The sequence below is a fragment of the Cricetulus griseus genome, chromosome 8 (assembly GCF_003668045.3).
Source record: "Cricetulus griseus strain 17A/GY chromosome 8, alternate assembly CriGri-PICRH-1.0, whole genome shotgun sequence".
NCBI lineage: Eukaryota > Metazoa > Chordata > Mammalia > Rodentia > Cricetidae > Cricetulus > Cricetulus griseus.
Window position 1 is genome coordinate 99,237,176 of NC_048601.1, and position 22,954 is coordinate 99,260,129.

The 22,954-nt window shown below is 48.9% G+C and overlaps 2 protein-coding genes across 4 annotated transcripts; both read right to left on the reverse strand.

The window, feature by feature from the left end:
• Nucleotides 1-1,011: 1,011 nt before the first annotated feature.
• On the reverse strand, nt 1,012-12,002 carry LOC100763819 (zinc finger protein OZF). 3 transcript variants are annotated; one of them, XM_027428506.2, is made up of 5 exons: nt 11,664-12,002; nt 8,657-9,010; nt 7,055-7,181; nt 3,747-3,854; nt 1,012-2,997 (listed from the first exon to the last, which is right to left on the reverse strand). In XM_027428506.2, the coding sequence occupies exons 1-5, from the start codon at nt 11,685-11,687 to the stop codon at nt 1,895-1,897; spliced, it is 1,716 nt and encodes a 571-aa protein (XP_027284307.1). In that variant the 5' UTR covers nt 11,688-12,002; the 3' UTR covers nt 1,012-1,894. The 3 variants fall into 3 exon arrangements, with proteins under 3 accessions (XP_027284307.1, XP_027284306.1, XP_027284308.1); XM_027428505.2 differs by having other exon boundaries at nt 1,012-3,000; XM_027428507.2 differs by lacking the exons at nt 8,657-9,010; nt 11,664-12,002 and adding an exon at nt 7,315-8,254 and having other exon boundaries at nt 1,012-3,000.
• Nucleotides 12,003-12,103: 101 nt separating this feature from the next.
• On the reverse strand, nt 12,104-21,754 carry Znf783 (zinc finger family member 783). Its single transcript, XM_027428508.2, has 7 exons — nt 20,738-21,754; nt 18,446-18,784; nt 18,234-18,360; nt 17,987-18,115; nt 16,514-16,645; nt 16,034-16,141; nt 12,104-15,061 (listed from the first exon to the last, which is right to left on the reverse strand). Exons 1-7 carry the CDS (start codon nt 20,759-20,761, stop codon nt 14,316-14,318), a joined length of 1,605 nt encoding a protein of 534 aa, XP_027284309.1. The 5' UTR covers nt 20,762-21,754; the 3' UTR covers nt 12,104-14,315.
• Nucleotides 21,755-22,954: the final 1,200 nt, after the last annotated feature.

Below are 22,954 nucleotides of genomic sequence, written 5' to 3' on the forward strand. Positions count from 1 at the left end.
GTGGTTTGCTCTTCGGGACAGGGTTTTCTCTGTAAAACAGCATGGCTGTTCTGCAACTTGATTTGTAGACCATGTTGGCCTTGAACTCAGAGACTGGCCTGCTTCTGCCTCTCCAGTGTGTGCCACCATGCCTGGCTCCTGTGGGAGTTTTGAAATAATCGCACTGGGGTCTGCTATGAGAGTCCATGCTCTGAGTGTAGGGGGTATGTGTTATGTAAAAGGCTGAGGAAGAGGGATACCAATTGCCACTAGCACCTGGAAAGGGGGAGACATTTGCTGGTCAGGACCTACCCAAGAGAACCTGACATTTTTGCTCAAATTAAAAACATGACTACTTTGTGGAGCACGCCTTTAATCCCAGCACTAGGGAGGCAGAGGCAGGTAGATCTTTGTGAGTTCGAGGCCAGCGTGGTCTCCAGAGTAAGTTCCAGGGTAGCCTCCAGAGCAATACAGAGAAACCCTGTCTCGAAAAAGCAAAGCAAAAAACATGGCTACACTTAACATCTTGCATTGGTAAGTCATAATGACCGCTACAGATTTCCTTTGCTTATAGAAGCAGAAAATAAATGTGTGCCTTACAATCAATAGACCTCAGGATTAATGAAAGTCAAAGTATAAATACTGAGATGGGGAATGTGAATTGTGTGTGGTGCCTCCTTGTGAAAAGGCACTTACCACCCATTCCACAGACACTGCTTTCTAAGCTTTTGTGTGTACATGTCTATGTGAACATATGCTTCCTGTATGTATGTGTCCATCGAGGCCAGAAGAGGGCTAGAGTTGCAGGCAGGTGTGCTTGCTATGGCCTAGACACAGTGCCCTCCAGGCAAAATCAGCCTGCCCCACCCCAACTGCCTCTCTGGTGTTTTGCATCATTTTTCTTTCAGAACTTCAATGTGGACACACAGTTGAAAATAACTCATTACTATTACCCAAATCTGGAGCCAAATATTACTACTGCAAAACAAACCAATTTTGGTGGGTCATCAGGGCAAGAAGGGAAGTTTATAGTGCTTCATAAATACCTTTATTTATAGGTTTTGAGTATGGGAAATCCCAGATTTTCAGTAAAAACCACTCCCAGATGCAGACACAGCCCAGAGGGCACAGCAAGCAGCACAGCTCTGTCTATCCACATTCCTCCAAAGTGGGGACACAGAGTCCCAGCCCCTCCAGTGAGAGTCCTTGGGAATGTGCATGCAGTTATTGGATGATGAGAGAGATGGGGGAGTTGGCATCTATTAGAGCTTTGAACTCCCAAAGGGTATTTTATGTAAACAGGGACACATGTAGCCAAACTGACCTTGAACTTCTGATCCTCTTGCATCAACAGGAATGCCAGGATTACAGGTATGTACATGACCACCATGGCCAGTATAATTTGATGCTGGGGATCTAACCACGACTGCATCCATGCCTGCTAGATGAACACTCGGTTCAGTCGCATTCCCAGCCCTGTCCTAGGGAAATCTTGGAAATTAGCTTGAGTTGCTCAGACAGAAGCAGAGTAACTCAACTTTTCAAAATTGTAGCATTCCTAACTGGCCAGCCACTTTGAAGGGTGAAAAGCCCATGTTGCTTCCTAAACTGCTGAGATGGTGATAGGAGCCACCAGGATCTCAGAGGACTCTGCTGCTGCTGGCAGATACACTCATGTTTCATTCTTCCCTTCAACTCTGTTTCTGCAACAACTTATGGTGGAGGAACATTCCCTGCAGTAAGAATCTCAGGGCCACTTAGCACCTGCAGTCCACGGGAGAAAACCTTTCCCTGGGAAGTCTAGCAGATGGCAGGTACCACACATCTGAACCAAGAAAGTGCACCTTAGGAGAGACAGCTTGGATCAAAGGGACCCAGAAGCCTCGTGTGGCCTCACTAGGGAATTCTCTGGGTGCTAACCTGCATTCTCCATCTTTACAGACAGACAACTATGCAGAGACCCCATCAGACCTTCCTGGCCATGGTCACTGAGCTGCTGACCTCTGCCATATGCCTTGTGGTCCTGACTGGTCTTATTGTCCTTGGATCTGAGTGAGGCAGAAGGCTCACTGGAAAACTTTCCCCTGGCTGCACCTTTAAGGAGACTTGCAGATGACTCACAGCTTGGTGAGCTCTTCTCACAAGCCACATAAGCAGAGGAGGCTGAGCGGGCGTGACTACCCTGGTGGCGCACCAGCCAGGAGCGACAGGTGAAGCTCTTGCCACACTGGCCACAGGTAAAGCGCTTCTCCTGAGAGTGGCTGCGTAGATGTCGTAGGAAACTGGGCTTGTGCGTGAAGCATGAGCCACACTGGGTACACTGGAAAGCGTGCTCACCTGAATGCACACTCTGGTGCACTGTCAAGTTGGCCAGGCGTGTGAAACGCTTGTCACACTGGGTGCATGGAAATGGTTTCTCACCCGTGTGTGTGCGCCTATGTTCCACCAGTGTGGACAGGCGCCCGAAACGGCGGCCACACTGTGCACATGGGAAGGGCCGCTCTCCAGTGTGGGTGCGCTGGTGCTCCAGCAGTGTGGACAGGCGGCCAAATCGCTTCTCACACTCAGCACATTTGTAAGGCTTCTCTCCGGTGTGTGTGCGGTAGTGTGTGGTAAGTGTTGACTGGTGGACAAAGCTCTTGCCACACTGGACACAGGTGTAGGCACGAGGGGCTGTGGGTGCACAACGGTTCCTGGTAAGAGTGACCTGCTGTGTGGCACTCTGGGGGCACTGGAGACTGGCAAAGGGCTGAGATCCATGGTGTGGGTGCTCGTGCTCAGTGCTGAGCTCTTTGACAATGAAGTTCGGGCCATTGTCAGTGGCCTCAGTTGACTCAGGTTGACTCTGAGAGCCTTGGGGGAGGGAAGACACCTCTTTCTCTTTGAAGACAGGGAGCAGATCCCCACAGGTTCTTCTCTCAAGGTCCTCTTTGTGGGGTCTCCCTTCAGTTGCCCAGGCTGGCTCCTGTACCACAGACTCTCCTTCCAGGTTCCTGTTCTTGTTAGCTAGCCAGGTTTCTGCTGGGAGGAGAGAAGCAATAAGTCATCTCTGCCACAGGCTCTGCGGCTAGGCCACCTGATCCCTCTGTTCTTTGGTGTGGAAGTCCTGAGGCTCACATGAGCTTGTCATTGAAGGCCCTCATTCTGGGCCTAACCTACCTGACTCCCACGTGCCTTCTGCCAGAGGCCCACATTCTACCATCTGCATGTCATCTGAATGCCCTTGCAGCTAAGCTGTGTGCCCCTGCTTACTGTCTCTTCAACAGCCTTCCAAGACCAGCTCCCGACAGCCCTGATCTGTGCCACCAAGACCATGAATGAGATAGCCACCACACCCACCACATCCTGATTACAGAAGGCCTTCACCTGTAAATACATTCTAAGTGTGCCTTCTGAGGAGAGTGTCCACAACTTTTATCATTCTCAAAGGGTCTGGCTTAGACATGGTTTCCTCTTCTTATGTTGTACTGTTAATTTGTGGCTGACTTTCTCTTAACTGAAAAGTCCCTGTGGGGATGGGGAATTGTGTCCTATCCATCTGTCAGCCCTTGAAGTGCCCACCTAGCACCGTGCCAGCTATAGCTCATAAAGCAAAGCCAGGATACTGTGGGAACAAAATGAGTTTCAGATAACTCTGTGGGAGGATGTCCACAGCAAACACAGCACAAAACAGGATACTTGCTCACTGCCATTTCCAGACACAAATACAGAAGACCCCTCTGGAGATGTTCAGAGACCCAGATATGCAACCTGTCCCTGGGCCTGACCTGAGCATAGATATGCATGGGTTGTCTCCCGAAGGTTCTTCTCGTATGCTTCTTCCTCTTGTTTGATCCAGGGAAGAACACTCGGGGCAGATTCCAGCTGGCCTGTTCCTAAGGAAAGGAGAAGAAGCCCCAGGGGAATCAGATTCATGGCCTCTTTCCTGTAGTCTCTATCCAGGACCAGTGACCACAAGAAACTCAACAGAACCACACAACCCAGCAAAGGCAGAACAAGTGCATACTGGACTTTCTGGTAAGACTGTCAGGAGACCAGTGGCCTATGACCAAGGGCCAGCAGCCTTTTAACACTACACCCCTCTTTCTGTAGTAAAGAACAGCTGGAGTTTGGCTGGGCCCAGAATACAGTCCATGTTTCTAGAACACTTCTTCAAGCAGATAACAGGATGTAAATAAAGGCTCAGACTTTTCCAGCTACATAATCTCTGATAGTTTACCTAGCCTTTCTGTGGCTTAGTATTTTCATCAATGCATACAAAAAGACAAAAACCTACAAGAGATTTAGATGGATCAATATTTATAGTACATAAGCACTAACTTTGCTTGTTAAATTGGAAATAAATGTATTATACCACAAGAGAAAAGGGCAAACCTTTCCCTTCTACTAGCTTTTCCTTGTTTTTCAAAACAGGGTTTCTCTAAGTGGCTCTGACTGTCCTGTAACCTGCTTTGTAGGTCAGGCTGGGACTAAAGGTGTGTGCCACTACACCCAGCTCTTACTAGTTTTTTTTGTTTGTTTTGTTTTGTTTTGAGACAGAGTCTCACTATGTTGACCAGGCTGGCCTCTAACTCACAAAGTTCCCCCTGCTTCTGCCTCCTGAGTGATGGGATTAAAGGTATGAACCACCATGCCCAGCTTCTACTTGCTTCCTAACTGTTACCTTGAACTGTAGTGGGCAAGGCTACTCCCTAGGAAAGACAGAGCAACAAGTTGAAAGGCACTTGAATCTGTGACAACTTGAGCTGCCAAACAAGCCTGTCAGGAGTGAGAAACCATCTTGTCTAAGCTGTTACTGCAGTATTTGGGTGCAGATTTTATCAGTCTCTGTCTGGCAGCCTAGATAACACAGTACCCTAGGGTAGGTGTCCTTCAAGGGCCAAGTGACCTCACTAGTCTGTGCCAATCTCTAAACCACAGCCACAACACATCATGCATTCCTCTCACCCCAATAAATGTTAAAAACTTAAAAAAAAAAAGTGGAGACCATTTAAGCTATCTAGCTACCAACCACATACTCAGTATTGTTCTAGGTTTTGATCTGGAAATGCAGGGTCAGCATTCCATTGTTCTGGAGGCACCTGAGAAGAGCTAGCTGCCTTTGGAACCTTCTAGAAAATAAAGCAAACTTACACCAAATGACAGTGGAGAAACTAACAGAGGATGGGTGACTGCTAAGACAGCAAGGACTATCCAAGGCTAGGCAGCCCTAAGTCCCCTAAGGACACCACATTCCAGAGCATGCCAAAGCTGCACCTCCAGGGACATACTAGCCAAGTTCAGCCTCAGATTTGTGTCTGCTTCCTGACCACACCTACCATGGGGCTCCAGGTCCCTTCACTGTACCACAGGAAGGGGAAGATACCATTCACTAAGCAAGCCCTCCTGGCCCTTTATACCTCCCCCAGGACTATAGGCTGATTTCTGTATCCTGGCACTCTGCCCTCTCTGTGGTATCACCACTCCTGCAGGGACCCCAAAATACTTTTAATCTCAGTGCAACTTTCCAACCATTCAATGTGTTCATCCTTAATTAATCTACCCAAAGAGACCCCTTCAAATGAGGGCTTATCTCCTCAAATATAGTAAAAATCTAAAAACAAGGAAAAGTGCCTTGAGAACGGGTTCTTACAGAAAACCTGGGTTTGGTTCCTAGTACCTACATGAGGATGCTTAGCACTGACTCTTAAGTCTATTTCTAGGGGATCTAACATCACATGTGTGGTGCCCCCACATACACATAGAGATGAGTAGGCACATGTGCACACACACGCGAGCATGCTCTCGGAATGGTGGTACCTTGGTTAATTTTTGTGTTCTGAGCAAACAGGGAATCTATCCCCTTTCAATTAAGAGTGGTCCCTTCTTCTGTTGTCTTTCATTTTTTAACTAAGGGTTTCTTCACCTTTCAAAACGCCAGGGTGGTTCACACTTAAAATACCAATACTCCAGAGGCACAAGTTCAAGGCCAGCTGGAGCTACCCAGTAACTTCCATGCCAGCCTGGGTTATAGTAAGGTCCTGTCAGATAGGGAAACAAGGCTGGAGCTGTACCTCAGTGGGAGGGGGCTCCCCTAGAATTCACAAGGTTTAATTTCTAGCAGCTGGAAAGCAAAGGAAAGAAAACAGCTTTGCAATCTCCATTCGAGCTTGGTGATATTACCCAAAAGAGAATGGAAATCGAGCTCTCATTCTGACCCAGTACTCATTGTTTATCACCTAGTGTGTGCCAGGCACAGTGTGGAAGGGAAACATCCCACGAAAACTTGGCTCCTTCCCTGAAGAGAGCACACCCTTAGGAAGCAGGGTGAAGAGCTGGGCCATCGGCACAGATAGAGCCTCATCTGCTTCACCCCTGACCTTCCACAGCTCCTGGACTGATTATCAGAATTCAGTGATAGACTAGGAGTAGGCATAGCTACAAACGAAGTCCTAGGGGAACAAACATAAAGTAGAGGAAGCCTCTACTCTACACTAATGAACTGGGAGGAACGGGACAGTGAGGAGTAGATTCTAATCTGTGTGTCTCCACTGAAGCCCTGATAAGCAATTTAACCTTTCTGCAAGCCCCAGAATGATGCAAGAGCTGGGGATATAGCCATGAAATTCTAGATCCAATCAAGTCTCACATAAAAACACACTTCTGCACACTTGGCTGGAGGACCTAGTGTTTACTGCTAGCCCTCAATTCTCAGACCTGAGACACCTTTACAAAATATGCCTATGGGGCTAGAGAGATGGCTTAGTGGTTAAGAGCACTGAATGCTCTCCTGGGACCCAGGTTAGATTCTGAGCACATATATAGCAGCTCACAACCACCTATGACTCTAGTTCCAGGGGATCCAATGCCCTCTTCTGGACTTTGCAGGCACCAGGCATGCATATGATACACAGACACACATGCAGGCAAAATGACCCATACATACAAAATAGAAGCAGATCTATATTTAATTCTAAAGATGGGAATTAAGGGTACCTTCCACCTGCTTCTAAGACAGAGGGCCAATCTTCTCTGTCTCAACACACTGAGGAAAAGAATAAAAACACATTTGGAAGCCCTTGGGGTTGTCTCTTACCCAGAGAGCCTAGCACCTCATGGGTCTCTTTTACTACATGCTTGCAGAGTTCCTTCTGCCAGTCTTCGGGGCTGCCTTCCTGTTGCTCGGGGGAACACCCAGTCACCTCTTCAGTTGTCACAGAAACCTGGAGGAATACAAATCCCACACCCTTTCAGAGAACAGCCAGAAACAGCTTTCAAATTGACACCACTGACCAAATGCTAGCTTCTGCCCACCACATTTCCATAGCAAAGCGTCCCCCCAGCTCCTGTACACACCTGCATCTTCTGCTGCAAACCGCATGGGGATGCTTTCTGTAGGTTTCCTTTACTTGAACCAGTCATCACTCTCAAAGTCATTCTGGGGCCTTCTCTTCTAGCCCATCTCCATTCCTTTGTGTCAGCTGCCCATACTCAAACATTTTCTACTCAAAGACCCCCAGTGGCTACACCAGGCTGAGATGCAGATCAGTGCCTCACTCAGCCATCATCAGAGAAGCTTCTTCCTGTAATAGGTGGGAACTAACAGACCCACAACTGGACAATGTGCAGAGTGAGACTTTGGAACACTCAGTCCTAAATGGGATGTCCTCATCAACCCCTCCCCTCAAGGCTCAGGGATCGATGTGGGAAAGGAGGAAGAAAGACTGTAAGAACCAGAGGTGATGGACAGCTCTAAGGAACAGAGTCCTCCAGACACAGCAAGATTAATGCACATACGAACTCAGAGAGACTGGCAACGTACGCATGACCTGTACAGGTTCAAGGTGGATGGAAGTCCACCACTAACTAAGAAGCTATCTGCAACTGACAGCCGATGGCAAAGGGAAAAGCAGTTCTCCCAGTGGAGTCTCACTGGGTAAATTCACCACGCGTCACAGCAGGCACCATGTCCAGGAGAAGTTGGACAACACAAACTCAATGCTATTTTCATACTTTAGTTTTGCTTTGTTTGGACATGTTTTTGACTTATTAGTGTTTTGCTTGTATATTTTGGTATCTGCTTTTTTATTTTTGTGGGTTTTTCCCTTTGTTTTTTTGAGACATGGCATCTCCATGTAGCATTGGAGCCTGACCTGGAACTCTATGTGTACACCACTCTCACCTCTGCCAGGATTAAAGGCATACACTACCGCTGCCCAGCTGGTTTTTCCCTTTCTTTTCTTTTCTTTTTTGTTCTTTAGAGAGAGAAAAAGATTGTAAAGTTGGGTGGGTAGGGAGAAAGGAAGGATGTGGGAGGAATTGGGGGAGGAGAAAACATGATCAAATTGTATGAAAACTTTTTTTTTTTTTTTAAGGTTTCTCTGTGTAGCCCTGGTATCCTGGCACTCTGTAGACCAAGTCAGAGATCTACCTGCCCCTACCTCCCGAGTGTTGTGATTAAAGGTGTGTGCCACCACCACCTGGCAAAAACAATTCTTTTCAAATAAAAAAAGAAAAAAAAAGGGGGGGGGTCATTCTGGGATAAGACAACTGCTGCTGCTCAAACAAATCCTTCCCAACAACTCACTCTACTGCCTCAGCAGGCAGCTTTCCAATGTCTCACTGGCCTTTTGATTTTAAAAAGCTCCCTAAGGTGCACTGTGACTACAATGGAGGCCTCCCTTCACTCTGAGAGTACCTTGGAGGCTTCATCTTTGCTGCTATCCGGCAGCCTCAGGATCCAGGAGTTCCGGTTTTGCATCTGGTTCTCCAGGTTCTCCAGCCTCCGCTGCAGCAACCCATAATCCTGCAGCAGGGTCCCCAGCACAGCCCACTTGCCCTCCAGCTGGCTGCTGAGCTCCGTGGCTGTCTTCTCACAGTCGGCCAGCCTCTTCTCAGCTGACGCTGTTCGCATTTCCAGGCTCCGAAGATGGACAGCCTGGGATTCTGTTTTCTTCTCCACAGCCTGAACAGCAGCCAGGATGGCTAAAAGGGAGATCTCTGCAGACTGGATCTGGGCTTGTTGTTGGAGATCAGTCCCCACATGTCTGTCCTGTGACCAAAGATAAGGAGATGGATTAGTTTCCAGAGAAAGGCCAAGAACTGTTCTCAAATACAGTAACCCCAACATCTGCCGGAATGGGTTCAGACTTCTCACAGGCTAGACCCCACAGAACCTTCACGGGAAGAATGCTGAACCTAGACCCATTGTAATAGAAAATAAAATAGTGAGCATTCAAATGTATACTGGATTTAATCTTGCTCTGTTGTGGAATATTTGTTTAACTATGTAAAGACCTGTTGCTGTTTTACCTTGCCTGCCTAAGGCACCTGATTGATCTAATAAAAAGCCGAATGACCAATAGCAAGGGAGGAGATAGAGGCAGGACTTTCTGGCAAGGAGAGTAAGTAGGCTCAGGGAGAAGAAAGAAAAAAGACACAGGGAGGTGCCAGGGGCCAGCCAAACATGGAGGAAGAAGGAAAGTAGGGCATACAGAATGAAAGGTAAAAGCCCTGAAGCAAAACATAGATGAATAGAAACGAGTTAAATTAAAAGAGTTAGTGGGAAAGTCTAAGCTAAGGTCAAACATTCATAATCAATAAGTCTCCATGTCTTTATTTGGGAGCTGGTTGGTGGCCCAAAGAAAACCCCAACCACACACCTCTTCTACTTACATTAGTTCCATCAGTTAGCTACCTTTTCTTCCCCTGGGGACACAGGCCAACAGAAAGGACACAAAAACTGCACACCTAATAGCAATCTCAGCTCCCCACCTCCACCCAGGGTTTTTTCATGTCTCCTTAGCTGTCCCAGAACTTGATCTGTAGACCAGGCTGGCCTTGAACTCAGAGATCCACTTACAGCAGCTCCCCCCAAAGTGAAGCTGTTCTGACCTCAGTGATCTCTGAGCACTGCAAGACTCATCTAATGCAGTGTGATTCCTGACCTGCCTGAGATACTAGGTGTCTTAGTTAGGGGCTCTACTGCTGCAGTGAAACACCATGACCAAAACAACTTGACTAGGAAACTGTTTATTTTGCTTACACTTCTACTTCACAGTGTATCACTGAAGTAAGTCAGGGCAGGAACTCAAAATGGGCAGGAACCTGGAGGCAGGAGTTAAAGCAGAGGCCATTGAGGAGTGTTGTTTAGCGGCTTGTTCCTATGATTTTCTCAGCCTGCTTTCTCAGAGAACTCAGGACCACTAGCCCAGATGTGGCCCACCCACAATAGGCTGTGCATTCCCACACAAACACTAGTTAAGAAACTGCCCTACTGGCTTGTCTACAGCCTCTTCTAATGGAGGCATTTTCTCAGTTGAGGTTCCCTCCTCTCAGACGACTTCAACTTGTGTTGAGTTGGACAAAGGTCTCTGACTGAGGCACCTCATCAACCAGCCCCTGAACAGTCACTACACTGGAAGGCTAGCTGCCAGTAAGCAGGGGCCAGAGAAAGCTGAAAGCCAGCATCTTAGTCAAAAGGAAATACCCCCAAGAATACCCTGTCTAAAGGAGATGGACAATATATCATGCATAACTATAAATAATAAGACAAAGAGCAAGGAGTTCCTCTGTGGGGACAGCAGATAAGTCCTGGAACGGGCCTCTTCCAGAACTGAATTCTGAGCAGTTTGAGGCAAAGATACACTCTCTGTGTTCTCAATTACAAGGACATTGTGACTTTCCTATCTCTTAGGTGGTGAAGGATGAAATAAGCTACAGGTATGAAAAGGCACTCAGTGTATGGCATTCCCTTATACTGTATTACTAATAAACATGAAGGTTTCAGACCACTGACCAGAATGTTCTATATATTATACACCAAAGCTGCAATTAGTCAAGACATCGTCCATAAAAAGATATAGCGAAGTGCCCCACACAATTAGATGCTTGTCACCGATACCTATCCTTTCCTCCCTTCTATTGCAGCACCCTCAAGCCACCCTGGGGTCTGACCACTCATCCATACAGCAAAATATGGCTGGGAGGAGGCAAACAGTCCCACAGATAAGGGTCAAATATCTTCGTTTCTCTGTGACCCTTGCCACAAATCTGGCACCTAGAAATGTCTTTGAAGTCACTGCAAAGCTATCGCTAGCAGATAATCTCTACCTTCAGAGACATTATCTCAGCAGTTCAATCACTCGGGTTGGAACGCAATAGGTCAAGCCTGAGTCTAAAACACCTAACCAATGTCTTCTATAACGACCCCCCACACACACACACCAGCTGCAGTAATAAAGTCCTCCTGTGGGTTATTGGGAAATAGCAGGGATGTATGCATCCACCCTCAGTGGAATCGAAATCAAGCCCATACATAGGTAGGGACAAGATTATAGCTCCCGGGGCCAAGAGGGTTAGCTGGAGGGGCCTTAGCTCGGGAATAGATCTGAAATGGCCAATAATTGCAAGGGGAGGCGGAGAGACCACCCCCCCCCCGGAAAAGGAGTCATGTGGAGTTAAAACGTCCACAGCTGGTGCATCGGGCCCATGCATTTCCTGGTTAACCTCAATTGGCTTGTGTTACGAATCATCAAAACCCGGACAAGAGACAAGGGCTTTATCCTGTGGGCATAAGCGTCCTACTCCTCCTCCCTGAGACCCTGGCTTGAGTTCTACCCAATTTCAAGAGGTGGTAAGATGTCTTCCCGGCGAATTCAGGAGCCCTTTCACATCCCCGCATGGTCGGTGCGGACCACCCTTACCGGAGCAGCGGCCGCGTCTGTCATGGCTGCACGCGATTCTGCCTCGTCCCACAATCGCCACTGCAATCTTCCCTGCAGACGGCCCTTCCAGGCTCACACGCACCAGGCTCGGAAGGCAATCGGGGGCAAATAGCCTCGGGACAGAGTAAGCACAGTTGTGATCCCGCAGTGTCTCAGACGCTCGTCCACTGCTCCCGCCCCGCCGGCTGCACGCAGGCTCCCCATTGGCTAGCTTTGGAGGCTCCGCCTCCTAGCGGCACAGAGCCCAGACTACATTGGCGAGCCCAAGCACCAGCCCCACAGCGTGCGCTGGCGCGTAGTCTCCGCCCTCCAGGTGTGAGTGCCAGGTGTCTGTGAACTCCACCTGTGTTGGGAGGAGAAAACCACTGGGGTCACCAGCTCAGACTACCCAGTACAAACTAGGCTACATGAACACATAGTTTAAGCAACGTGTTTATTGAGCACCAATTAGGCTAAGATTGCCACCTTCAGAGTTCTTAGAGCCATATGGCCCAACCATTTCTTTGTTTTAAAAATGAGGAAGCCAGAAGGGTCTGGACGCCATCGCTGGGTTCCTGAAAAAAGCAGGTGCCTTCGTTCATTTTTAACTCAAAACACCCCTCAACGTGTCCCACTGAATTCCAGAACAAAATAAGCCCAGTTAGGCATGATGGCTCCGGCAAGCAAATCTTAGCATTCTGGAGGTAGAGGAAATACAGTCACTCAAGCCCATAAAATAAAGTTACACAGCACCGCTTTCCCCAACCCTAGCACTTGTATTTGTAGGGTACTTGTTTCCAGGGAGCATTTAGCATTAGAAAATAGGCCTAGGAACCTTAGCCCTGCACCTCCAGAACAGCAGCAGGCAGCTCTTGCAGCTGAGGATTATACTTGAGACAGATACACTGTGTACATCCTGTCTGAGCATTTACTGACAGCTGCTGTCTTGCTTGAGAGGGCTTAGACAACAGTTGGGTGAGCAGGCAAATGGGATCCAGAACCATGGTTGAACTGCCACAGGCTTGCTCCCCTGCCCCAGGGAATGATGGCAGTGCTACCCTCTGCCTCATCTGTTCAGGACTTTTGAGAGGCAAGAGTCTGAAGGACATCAGGAAATAGCACAGCCAGATGAAGGCATCCTCCTGAATGTGCCCTGGTGTCTGAGTGTCAAAAGAGAGCAAACTATCAGGACAGCTGTCTAGGCAGCACTCGACACGGTGTGGCAACAAGGCACAATGAACCAGCCACCCTCAAGACTCTATGTAGTCTGACGCTGTGTCTTCAGCATGTGTTTTTGAAGGCCCCTAAAATACCAGCTCAGCTAGAAAGTCTTACTTTCTAGAACCTGAAGGAACCGACACCTGGCAAAAGAGACTCCTTCCTGAAGGAGTCTGCCTGGGGGGGAAGAGCACAAGGTCAGCAAAGAGAAGATACCCAGACTTGAAAGGAAGGAGAAAGCTAGGTGCATATGTCTAGTGCCTCTTTTGACACAGACAACTCTAAGGTGACTTCCTGTTTTCCTTGTCAGACAAGAACCATGAGGCTCGAGAGAGCTGAAGAATTCCCTAGATTCTGCCACAGAGTCCCCCAGGCAGGGGCTTCCTGTATAATTTCCTTCATGCATTTTTGCAGGTCTGTCACAATGGGTCAACCACAATATCAACCCTGACACCTGAAAAGAGTGATCCATTCCTAGCTTCCATTTCCTTTACAACTCCTAATAAAAGTAGTAATTGATGTGACTGCCATGTGAGGGAAAGGCAGGGAAGACTGTGAGCCACTCTAGGCTTTGAGAACAGCAGCCAAGCCATCCCCAAGACAGGTCTACACTAAGTAGGTCCTCCCACCATGTCAGCATGACATGAAGGAGGCAGCAGGAAGTTCCTGTCTCTTAGGTCTGGAATCTCCAAGAAAAATCTCAAAGTAACACTAAAAAATAAATAATTTTTTTTTTTTTTTTTTTTTTTTTTTTTTTTTTCAAGACAGGGTTTCTCTGTAGTTTTGGAGCCTATCTTGGCATTCTCTCTGGAGACCAGTCTGGCCTTGAACTCACAGAGATCCGCCTGTCTCTGCCTCCCGAGTGCTGGAATTAAAGGCGTGCGCCACCAACGCCTGGCACTAAGTAACATTTTACAATGCAAATTTCCAGTGCCTTCCCTTAGCCATCTGTGCACTCTTTGTTCTCAAGTAGACTGCAGATTTTATCCATTCAAATCCCCCCCAACCTCCATGCCTCTCTTGTCCCATTCTGGAAGAGACAAAAATCTGTTCCTACTGACTGAAGTACCAGCCCAAGACCCCACTTTAAATCTGAAGGAATCTTTCACAAGTCAGGAATGTCCAAAAGAGAGGAATTAGGAGATGGCGACACCCTGTCACATACCTACAGTCACCAAAAGGGTGACTTCTCCCCATCTAAATGGAAAACAAAACCAGTAAGACTCTCCAAAGTCATGCCAGAATGAGGGACCAGTGTCAGGTCAGGCACAAGGGAAAGACTCTGAGAATGCAGATCCTGCCAGGGCACTCAGGAGTGCCAGACAGTGCCATGGCAGGCTCCTCTGGTCAGCCTTCCTCTTCAGGGCTGAGACCCTGCAGCACTGGGCTCCCCAAGGGGACAGCAGACAGGAGGAAATGCAGGCTAGCCTGGCCTCAGGGGTGGGTCTGCATGTGGACAGTCAGGTGGTGGTTCCTGTTGAAGGTTCGGTCACACTTGGGGCACTGATATGGACGCTCACCAGTGTGGATACGCTGGTGACGAAAGAGGTCAGAAGGCCGGCGGAAGGCCTTGCCACAGTAGGGACAGGCAGGCCAGCCTTGCCTGTTGCCTGTGTGCTGACGCTGGTGAAGTATCAGGGTCTTTCGTCGCTGGAAGGAGCGCAGGCATTCACTACAGTGGTATACCTTAGCTGCTGACCTTTGTCCCATGAAAGCATTGCTTGCCAGGGAACGGTGGCTTGTGGGATCCCCAGGTAGCCAGTGGATGACAGGGCCAGGCACCACCACCTCCCCTGGTTCCAGTGTGGAGTGGCTGTCCCCTGACCCAACAGGCAAGCCACTCCAAACCTCGTCCGTGTGTTCCTCCTCTTCTGCATGGGTGCGCTGATGGATTGTCAGATTAATCTTCAAGCGGAAGGCCTGCCCACAGTCAGGGCACGGGAATGCCTGCTGCCGTTGTCGAGGAAGAATACGGGGTGGCTCTTCCACAGCCTCTGCTGCCTGGGGCTCCCTAATCTGTACCCTAGACACTTCCTGGGCATGATCCCATCTGGGGCCTCCAGTCTTGTTCCTGGGCCTTTTGTGGACTCTATACATGGACTGGTTTGGGGACTCCGGAAGGTGTTGCTCAGGTTCATCCTCAGACTGGGCTTCTGTCTTGATGGCCACAGCACCACCACCTGGCAAAGGAATCATGACTAGTTCCAAGAGGACCACATGGCTCCAGGTTCAGACCTCTTCTCCCTTCCCCAGTTTCTCTGAGTGGTACGAGAGCAGATTAGGGGTACCATTCACAGACACCATGGGGCAGGCACTGCCTCATGAATTATTCAACTTTGTTGTCTTATGTTCATTTCTAGAAGAACAGCAGAGAAGGGAGAAAGCTTCAGAAGCCAACAAGAGTCGGGGACCCTGTTGTCCAGGATTTGATTCTGAGAAATAGATGGGTGGGACTGTAGTGGGGGTGACACTCAAGCCATGGCAATGGTGCTACCAAGGCCCTAGTGTTGTGATGATAATATTTACAATCAAAGAAGGACAAGGAGCCCATGGGCCTCAACTGCTTCCAGACCATGATTACGAGGCCTTGTGGGTCATGTGTAGCTGTAATCCCAGCACTCAGGAGGCTGAGATGGGAGAATTGCTACAGATAAGCCTTGGCTACACAGTGATTTTAAAGCCAGCCACCCCATCTCAAATAAATAAGTAAATAAATAAATAAATAAATAAATAAATAAATAAATAAAGCCTGTAGGGTCTCAGTGCAGGTCTCACCTGATACAAGAGTGGAACTAAGACAATACAACCTCAGGGACAGAGTCATGAAGAGCACAGGCTGAAGTAAGGATAGTAGTCCCCAGGTGCAGAGAATAAAGGGTCTTGTCATTCAGCCCTATCAGAAAAACATGGACTTCAGGTGAAGGACTTATGTAGGTCAACAGGTAAAATGCCAGATGCTACAGGCTATGCATCTAGGTAGGCCACCTCACAGAGTTACTGTGGGACTGGAGCAGACCATAGCCCAAACATGCAGCATGTCCTCACGCAGAATTTCCATTAGGCCAGTTGACCACAGGCTAACTGCTACTCCCAAATGGCCCTCTGAGCTTTTATGAGGCTCTGCTATGCCACATGTGTCTCCTTTCACTCACCTGGCCCTACAGAAGGCAGGCTGTCTGTGGGAGGGGAGGGTGGCAATTCTCCCTCTGAAGATTCTTCTTCCTGTTTAATTGGTGAAGTGTTGGTGCTTGCGGGAATCCCTGTGAGAGGGAGAATCAGATGAGGGCCATTCCTGACACAAGTATCACAGGAGATATACTCATTTCCCCAGCAGGTCCTGGACATGCTTAAGGTCCTGCCAGGAAGAAGAGATTTTAGGCTTCCGTCTGGAGGGCTTCTGAGATAGGAACAGCGCTATGAAGGCCACATCCCCAATACCATGTAGGCCCAGACAGTCAGATGTGCCCAGGTCCCCACAGTGCTATTCAAACATCTGAAGAGATGAAACCTACCTCTCCAAGGCCCATCTTAGAGGCCCATCTCCCAAGAGCCTATGCAACACAGTTCAATATTTGGCTAATTTCATATGCTGAGGACGACATCAGTGTTGCTGTCCAGCTGTCCTCACTCACCAGTGCCAGGCTCAGGTAGAGTAACTCTTGATTCCTTGTGCTGCTGCTGCTGCTCAGGTGCCTGCCTTTCTTTTGGCTCCATCTGGGCAGGCCTAGATTGACTTGGGGCATGCTCTGGACTCAGAGGAATTCCTAGAAACACAAATCAATGTCACTGAAACAATACCTAGGCAGATGGCCAGTGACTCTGGGCTTTCAGATTGAGGACAGGGTGTGAAGACCATGGCCATGCCACTGCCCCACAGCTCAGTTCTTGTGTAAAGCCTCGTCTTGTTGTTATTTTGTTATTTTGAGACAGTCTCTTTACATAGCCCTGGCTATCTTGGAATGCAGTATGTAGACCATGCTGACAGTGAACTCAAGAAATCCACCTGCCTTTGCCTCTGCCTCTATCTGCTGGGATTAAAGGTGTCTACCACTATGCTGAGCTATATCTAAAGCCTCTCTGTCCACAAGGACTCTGCACAAAATGTAATTTAACTGAGAGTGCCAGACAGGACTTGACAGCTGGACCTCGAACCTGGCTGATAATGGGATGTAACTTCAGTACTATGGGTCAGATGTCCTCTTCTGTACTCTGTGGATAGTGCATGCACATGGTACACATACATACAGGCAGGCAAAACATCCATACACAAAAAGTAAAACAAATATAAACAATAAATTAAAAACAAAAGAACCTGACTAAGGCCAGAAGGAATGTCCATCAGACATCAGGGTGACTGCTGGCTTCAAGCTACCTTCTGTAGTTCCAGGAAGCCCATTGGCACAACAGAAAAGACACAATGAAGATGTCATCTTTGGAGCTCTGATGTTCTTAAATACTCCTTTGAAAAAAGGTTCATTTATTTGTTTATTTTGTGTGTTGGTGTTTTGCCTGAGTGTATGTCAGTGTCAGGATGCCAGATGCCCTGGAACTGGAGTTAGACAGTTATGAGCTGCCATGTGGGTGCTGAGAATTGAACCCAGCTTCTCTGGAAGAGCAGCCAGCGCTCTTAACAACTGTGCCATGTCTCCAGCCTCCAAACTACTCTTTTGAGACCACTCTACTCCACACCTATCCTCCTCTTCATACCTTAGATCCATGCATGGTGTTTGTTGCAGCCTGTCTCCCAGAAGAGTTCCTACAACCTGGAGGCTCCAAAATGAGCCTAAGCGGCCTGTCCCACACAAAACAAGAGCTCGGGGAAGGGTATTTTGGGTGCCCCCTGCCCCTTGCTTTTGTTTTGTTTTTAAGACAGGGTCTCACTATACAGCTTAGGCTGTTCTGGCTTTGAACTCATAGAGTTTGTCTTCCACTGTGGGTTCTAGGGATGGAACTTATATTATCAGGTTCATACATGGCGAGGACCTTTCACCACAATGGCGAGGACCTTTCACCACTGTTGAGCCATCTCAACTGCCCTTCTTTTTGTTTTTTGAGACAGGATCTCATATGTATAACAGCAGCTTCCAATACAAGCCAATACTTACCAGTGTTTGGTTTCCTTGGGCATGCTGCCTCCTCCTCAGTCCCCCTCCCCTGGCCACAGGGGCCTGCAGGAAAAGGCTCTTCTCCCCTCTCTATCCAGTTGAGGATGTCTGGTTTAGAGATGGCACAATCTGCAGACAGAATGGGGAGGGCATGGGGAAAGGTCTGGGTCTGGCAGCCTAAAGCAAAGGCAAAGACTGCAGGAAGACATCCTTAGATGGAAGCCCAAGTATTGCTCTGCAGCCTTACCCAGGGAGACCAGTGTCTCGTAGTTGTCCCTCATCACATGTTTATAGAGCTCCTTCTGCCAGTCCTCCAGTGTGGCCCACTCCAATTCAGAGAAATACACAGCCAAGTCATCAAAGGTCATAGGCACCTGAAACCAGTGTCACACTTGTTCACTCACGCATTTACAGGCATAGGTCCTCAGGCTCCCCCACCTCAGGGCACCCAAAGGCTACCTTGGGGAACTCGCTCTTGCTGCCAGGGGGAAGCCGCAAGACCAAGAAGTTCTGGTTGTGCATGAGGTTCTCCACGGTCTCCAGCCGCCGCTGCAGCAACCCATACTCCGGTAGCAGGGTCCCCAGCACAGCCCACTTGCCCTCCAGCTGGCTGCTGAGCTCAACAGCTGTCTTCTCACAGTCAGCCAGCCTCTTCTCCGCCGTCCCTGAGCGTCCTTCCAGAGTCAGCAAGCGGGCCAGGCAAGAATCTACTTTCTTCTCCAAGGCCTGAATGGCTGCCACCACAGTCCACAGTGTGATCTCTGTGGAGTAGAGGTATGAGGTCTTCTCTGTATCTAGCTGGAGTAAAAAATAAGGGTTGGGAGGCCTGTTATTACTCATCTGCTTATCCTCTGAGAAATCTGTTCAAGAGACAAGAGAATCACATACTCAAAACATCCACACTGTAAACCAGGCATGGTGGTACACACCTATAATCCCAACATTTACAAACGGAGGCAGGGAGATCGCCTCCAGTTCAAGGGCAGCCTGAACTAAACAGTTCCAGACTAGCCTAAAGAGTTGAGATCAGCCAGGTATAGTGGCACATGTCTCAGGTGGATCTGTATGAGCTCAAGGATAGCCTGGTCTGGTCTACATGGCAAGTTCCAGACCAGCTACGACTGCATAGTGTAACACTGTCCTTAAAAAAAAAAAAAGAAAAAAATAAAGAGGCATTTCGTCCCATGTACCTGCAGGTCTACATTTAATGATTCACCCAACCCGAGATAAAAACATTGAGAAAGAAAAAAATCATATCTGTTCTGAACATGTACACACTTTTCTTGTCATCCTCCAAAATGCAACTATTAGCCTTTCCATTGTACTAGAAATCTAGAGAGATTTACGGTATTTTGGGGTATTATGAGTGGGTTATATGCAAAGGAAGGGACTTGAGCATTCCTTGTCTACTGGGGGAGAGCTGTAGTTATTACGTAGTGTTGAGATCTATCCTGTTGGCAAGTTTTTGGGGATATTAGGTGCTGCAAGACAGCTGAGGGACGCGACAGGTGGAATGATCAGGAAGGTGTCATCTAGACAGGGACAGAAAGGCCTTCCAGCCCCACTCCCATAAAATCCATTTTCTCTTCCTTGCAGTCAGGGAACCCAGAAGCACACAGAGAAAACAAGGGAAGGGGAGGTTCCTTTCAAAAAATTCCAGGAAACTAAGTTTTCAGAAACTTGTCTAAGACGTAGTGGTAAGAAGAGATAACATGTCTTTCCAGCTCCTCTCTTTCCAGCTCTCTTCCCCACAGTTCCCCTGGGGCAGACAGGACTTTTCTTGCCTCCCTCTTCTTTTCTGGTCTCACGTTGTATCTTTACCTCTTTTCTCTTTCCTTTCCCTCCCTCCCCTTTCTAATAAAACCTCTCTCTCTCTCTCTCTCTCTCTCTCTCTCTCTCTCTCTCTCTCTCTCTCTCTCTCTCTCTCTCTCACACACACACACACACACCCACACACACACCCACCCTACACACACACACAGATAACACAGAGAGAGTTATACAGGCGCAATTTCTTGTAGCATGTCCTCTGAAGCGGCCGTACTGAATATTATCAAGCTACCCTTCTAAAACTGCTAAACTTGTAACGGTTCTCAACTTTCCTAGTGCCGAGACCCTTTGATTCAATTCCTCATGTTGTGGTGACCTGCAACCATAAAATTATTTCGTTGCTACTTTGTAACTGATTTTGCTACTGCCATGAATAGTAAATATTTGATATGCAGCGCCAAGGGTTCCCGACCCACAAGTTAAGAACCAGTGAAGTAATAATCTTTAATTACAAACAGGGTTGAGTCAAATTGTTTCTACGTAAAAGTAGAGCTGCTGGGTATTATTGTAACGGTGGTCTCGTTCTAAGGTGTTTGCATGAGGCCTAAGCCCCGCTGCATCCTCAGCCTTGCAGGTGTGGTAGGCCACACTGGGCCCTCGCTGACTGCTCGGCCGAAGGCCTCAGAAGAAACAATGGACGGGGGTTCTTGGGTGTGCTAACTGCTGGGTCCTTCGAGGCCTTCAGGAGGAGTCTGTGCGCCCCGCCCGGCCGGGGACCGGGTCGCGATCACCGCTCTCAGGCGCACAGGGCCTGGCGTTTGGGCCGCCCGCCGCTGGGTGCAGACCGGTGGCCTATGCGGCCTCCAGGCCGGTGGCTGCAGGGCCGCGGCGGGCTGGGTGGGGGTCAGGCCGAGGAGCAGGCGACCGGGGCCTGGCGAGCCGCGGCCCTCGAGCGCTGCGGCCGCCGGCCAGGGCGCTTACCTGGGCGGGCGCCGCGTCAGCCATGGCCGCCGTGTCTGCGCTGGGGTGCGATCCTCCGACGACGGGTGGGCCAACCGCAGGGGGCGCGTCGGGGACGAGCGAGCGGGGGCGGCCCGGCTTCGGAACTGCTGCCCGGCGGCCGCGGACTCCACACGGCCGCAGCACACGTGCCCCGGCGCCCTTTAACAGACCCGCGGGCGGGCGGGGCGGGGCGAAGGGCCGTCCCCGGGGCGCTCGGGCCTCCGTCCCGCCTTCCGCGCGCCCTGCCCGCGGCCTCCAGCCCGCGACGCCCGCCCTGCCACCGGTCGCCAGGTAGCCGGCCTCGGGCTTAGCCCGCGCGCGCGCCGGTGACGCGGAGAAATGCCCACGAGGGAAATGCTCAGGAACGCCCTCCTCCCAAGGGGTTTCGGATCCGCTTTTCTAAGGCCTGAAGTCTACAGGGGAGCCTGGGGGAAACGTGAAGCTTTCTAAACCCTTTGTTCTTTGTTTTCCAGAACAGATGGGAAGCCCTGCGGGGCCAAGTGCGTTTAAAACAGAACGCGAGCCCGGGACTGGGGCCACCTCGGTGGTAGCGTGCTGGCCGCGCTGGCCGGCGCCAGAGCCCGCCCGAGAGAGGTACTTCCGGGGTATCCTGGTCTCGAACCCACCGTTGAGGCTCTTAGCCTCTGGGATTGATGAGTCTCATCCGCGCAGCAACGGCGGAGCCCCTTCTCCCAGCCCTCTCTGCCACACCCAGTCTGGACTGGCTCCCGGCTGACCATCCTGCTCCTCCAGCCAGGGGAGTTCAAATGACACAATGGACAGGAGCACAGTTACTGGGGTCATTTGTAAGGCTCTCTAACCAGTTCATGTCCTGAGCTATCCTGAATAAACTATTCCACTTAAGACCTATTTCCTTTTGAAGCCACAAAGCCTTAGGAAGGCCAGGATTAATCTTGGAATACAAAGTAAAACCTGCTTTTGTTTCACGCATTCTATTGTCTTTAATCAATAAACCAATAAACTTACAGCTGGCATTTTTTCTTATTTTGGGTTTGTTTTGATGTGTGTGTTTTAAAACATTTAAAAAATAATTCTAAAAAAATAATTAGTTCGGGCTGCAGAGGTGGCTCAGAGGTTAGGAGCACTGACTGCTTTTCTAGAGGTCTTGAGTTCAATTCCCAGCATGGTGGCTCGCAGCTATCTGTAATGAGATCTGGTGCCCTCTTCTGGTCTGGAGGCATACATGCAGACCGAATACTGTATACATAATAAAAACAAGCAAAAAAACCCTCCCAAAATGATTAAAAAAAAAAAAAAAAGCTCTGAGGCTGGCAAGTTGGTTCATTGTGTAAAGGCATTTGCTGCCCAAGCTGATGCAAACCTAAGGATCTGAGTTCAACTTCCTGGGCTCACATAAGAGAAGAAGGGGAGAATTGACTTCACAAAGCTGTCCTCTGATACACACACACAAAGTAAATAAAACTTTAAACTGGGCAGTGGTGGCGCATGCCTTTAATCCCAACACTCGGGAGGCAGAGGCAGGCAGATCTCTGAGTTCGAGGCCAGCCTGCTCTACAAAGCTATACTGAGAAATCCAATCTCAAAAAAAAAAAAAAAAAGAAAAGAAAAAAAGAAAAGAAACAGAAGCAAAAACAGCAACAACAAAAAAATTAAAAAATAATTAGTTATGCTGGGCAGTGGTGGTGCACACCTTTAATTCCAGCACTTGGGAGGTAGAGACTGGTGGATCTCTGTGAGTTCGAGGCCAGCCTGGTCTACAGAGTGAGTTCTTGACAGGCTCCAAAGCTATAGAGAAATCCTGCCTCAAAAAAACCAAAACAAGATTCTAATAGAAAACAAACTACAGTCGATGTGTTCTGTTCACTGATGTATCCCAAGTGTTAAAACTGCCAACATAACAAGTACCCATCATTTATTTGCTTTCTGAGGAAAAGAAAGATGGCTTAGTGAGTAAAGGTGTTTGCTGCCAAGTCTACCACCTGGAGTCTGATCAGCATTCCCACATGGTAGAAGGAAAGAACTCTAGGTTGTTTTCTGATCTCCACTGTGTGCCATGGCACACGTGCCCATGTTGGCAGATTTTTCTGTCCTACCGACCAGTTCCTGAACCATGACATAAATACTCACTAATTCTTTAACGTGGCTCAGTTACCTTTACTTTGTAATGCCCATGCTGCCTCCTCTGTGTCTGGCTGTTGACTATGCCTTCTTCTT

What these genes read in the sequence shown, in the direction of transcription:
- LOC100763819 (XM_027428505.2), bottom strand. Translation starts at nt 11,687, where the DNA reads ATGACAGACGCGGCCGCTGCTCCG. An exon ending in CAGACGCGGCCGCTGCTCCG is followed by an intron (nt 9,011 to 11,663) that starts GTAAGGGTGGTC and finishes CTTTGGTCACAG; the next exon opens with GACAGACATGTGGGGACTGA. An exon ending in CCATGCATATCTATGCTCAG is followed by an intron (nt 3,001 to 3,746) that starts GTCAGGCCCAGG and finishes CTCTCCTCCCAG; the next exon opens with CAGAAACCTGGCTAGCTAAC.
- Znf783 (XM_027428508.2), bottom strand. Translation starts at nt 20,761, where the DNA reads ATGGCTGACGCGGCGCCCGCCCAG. An exon ending in CTGACGCGGCGCCCGCCCAG is followed by an intron (nt 18,785 to 20,737) that starts GTAAGCGCCCTG and finishes TTTTTACTCCAG; the next exon opens with CTAGATACAGAGAAGACCTC. An exon ending in TCTACCTGAGCCTGGCACTG is followed by an intron (nt 16,142 to 16,513) that starts GTGAGTGAGGAC and finishes TCCCTCTCACAG; the next exon opens with GGATTCCCGCAAGCACCAAC.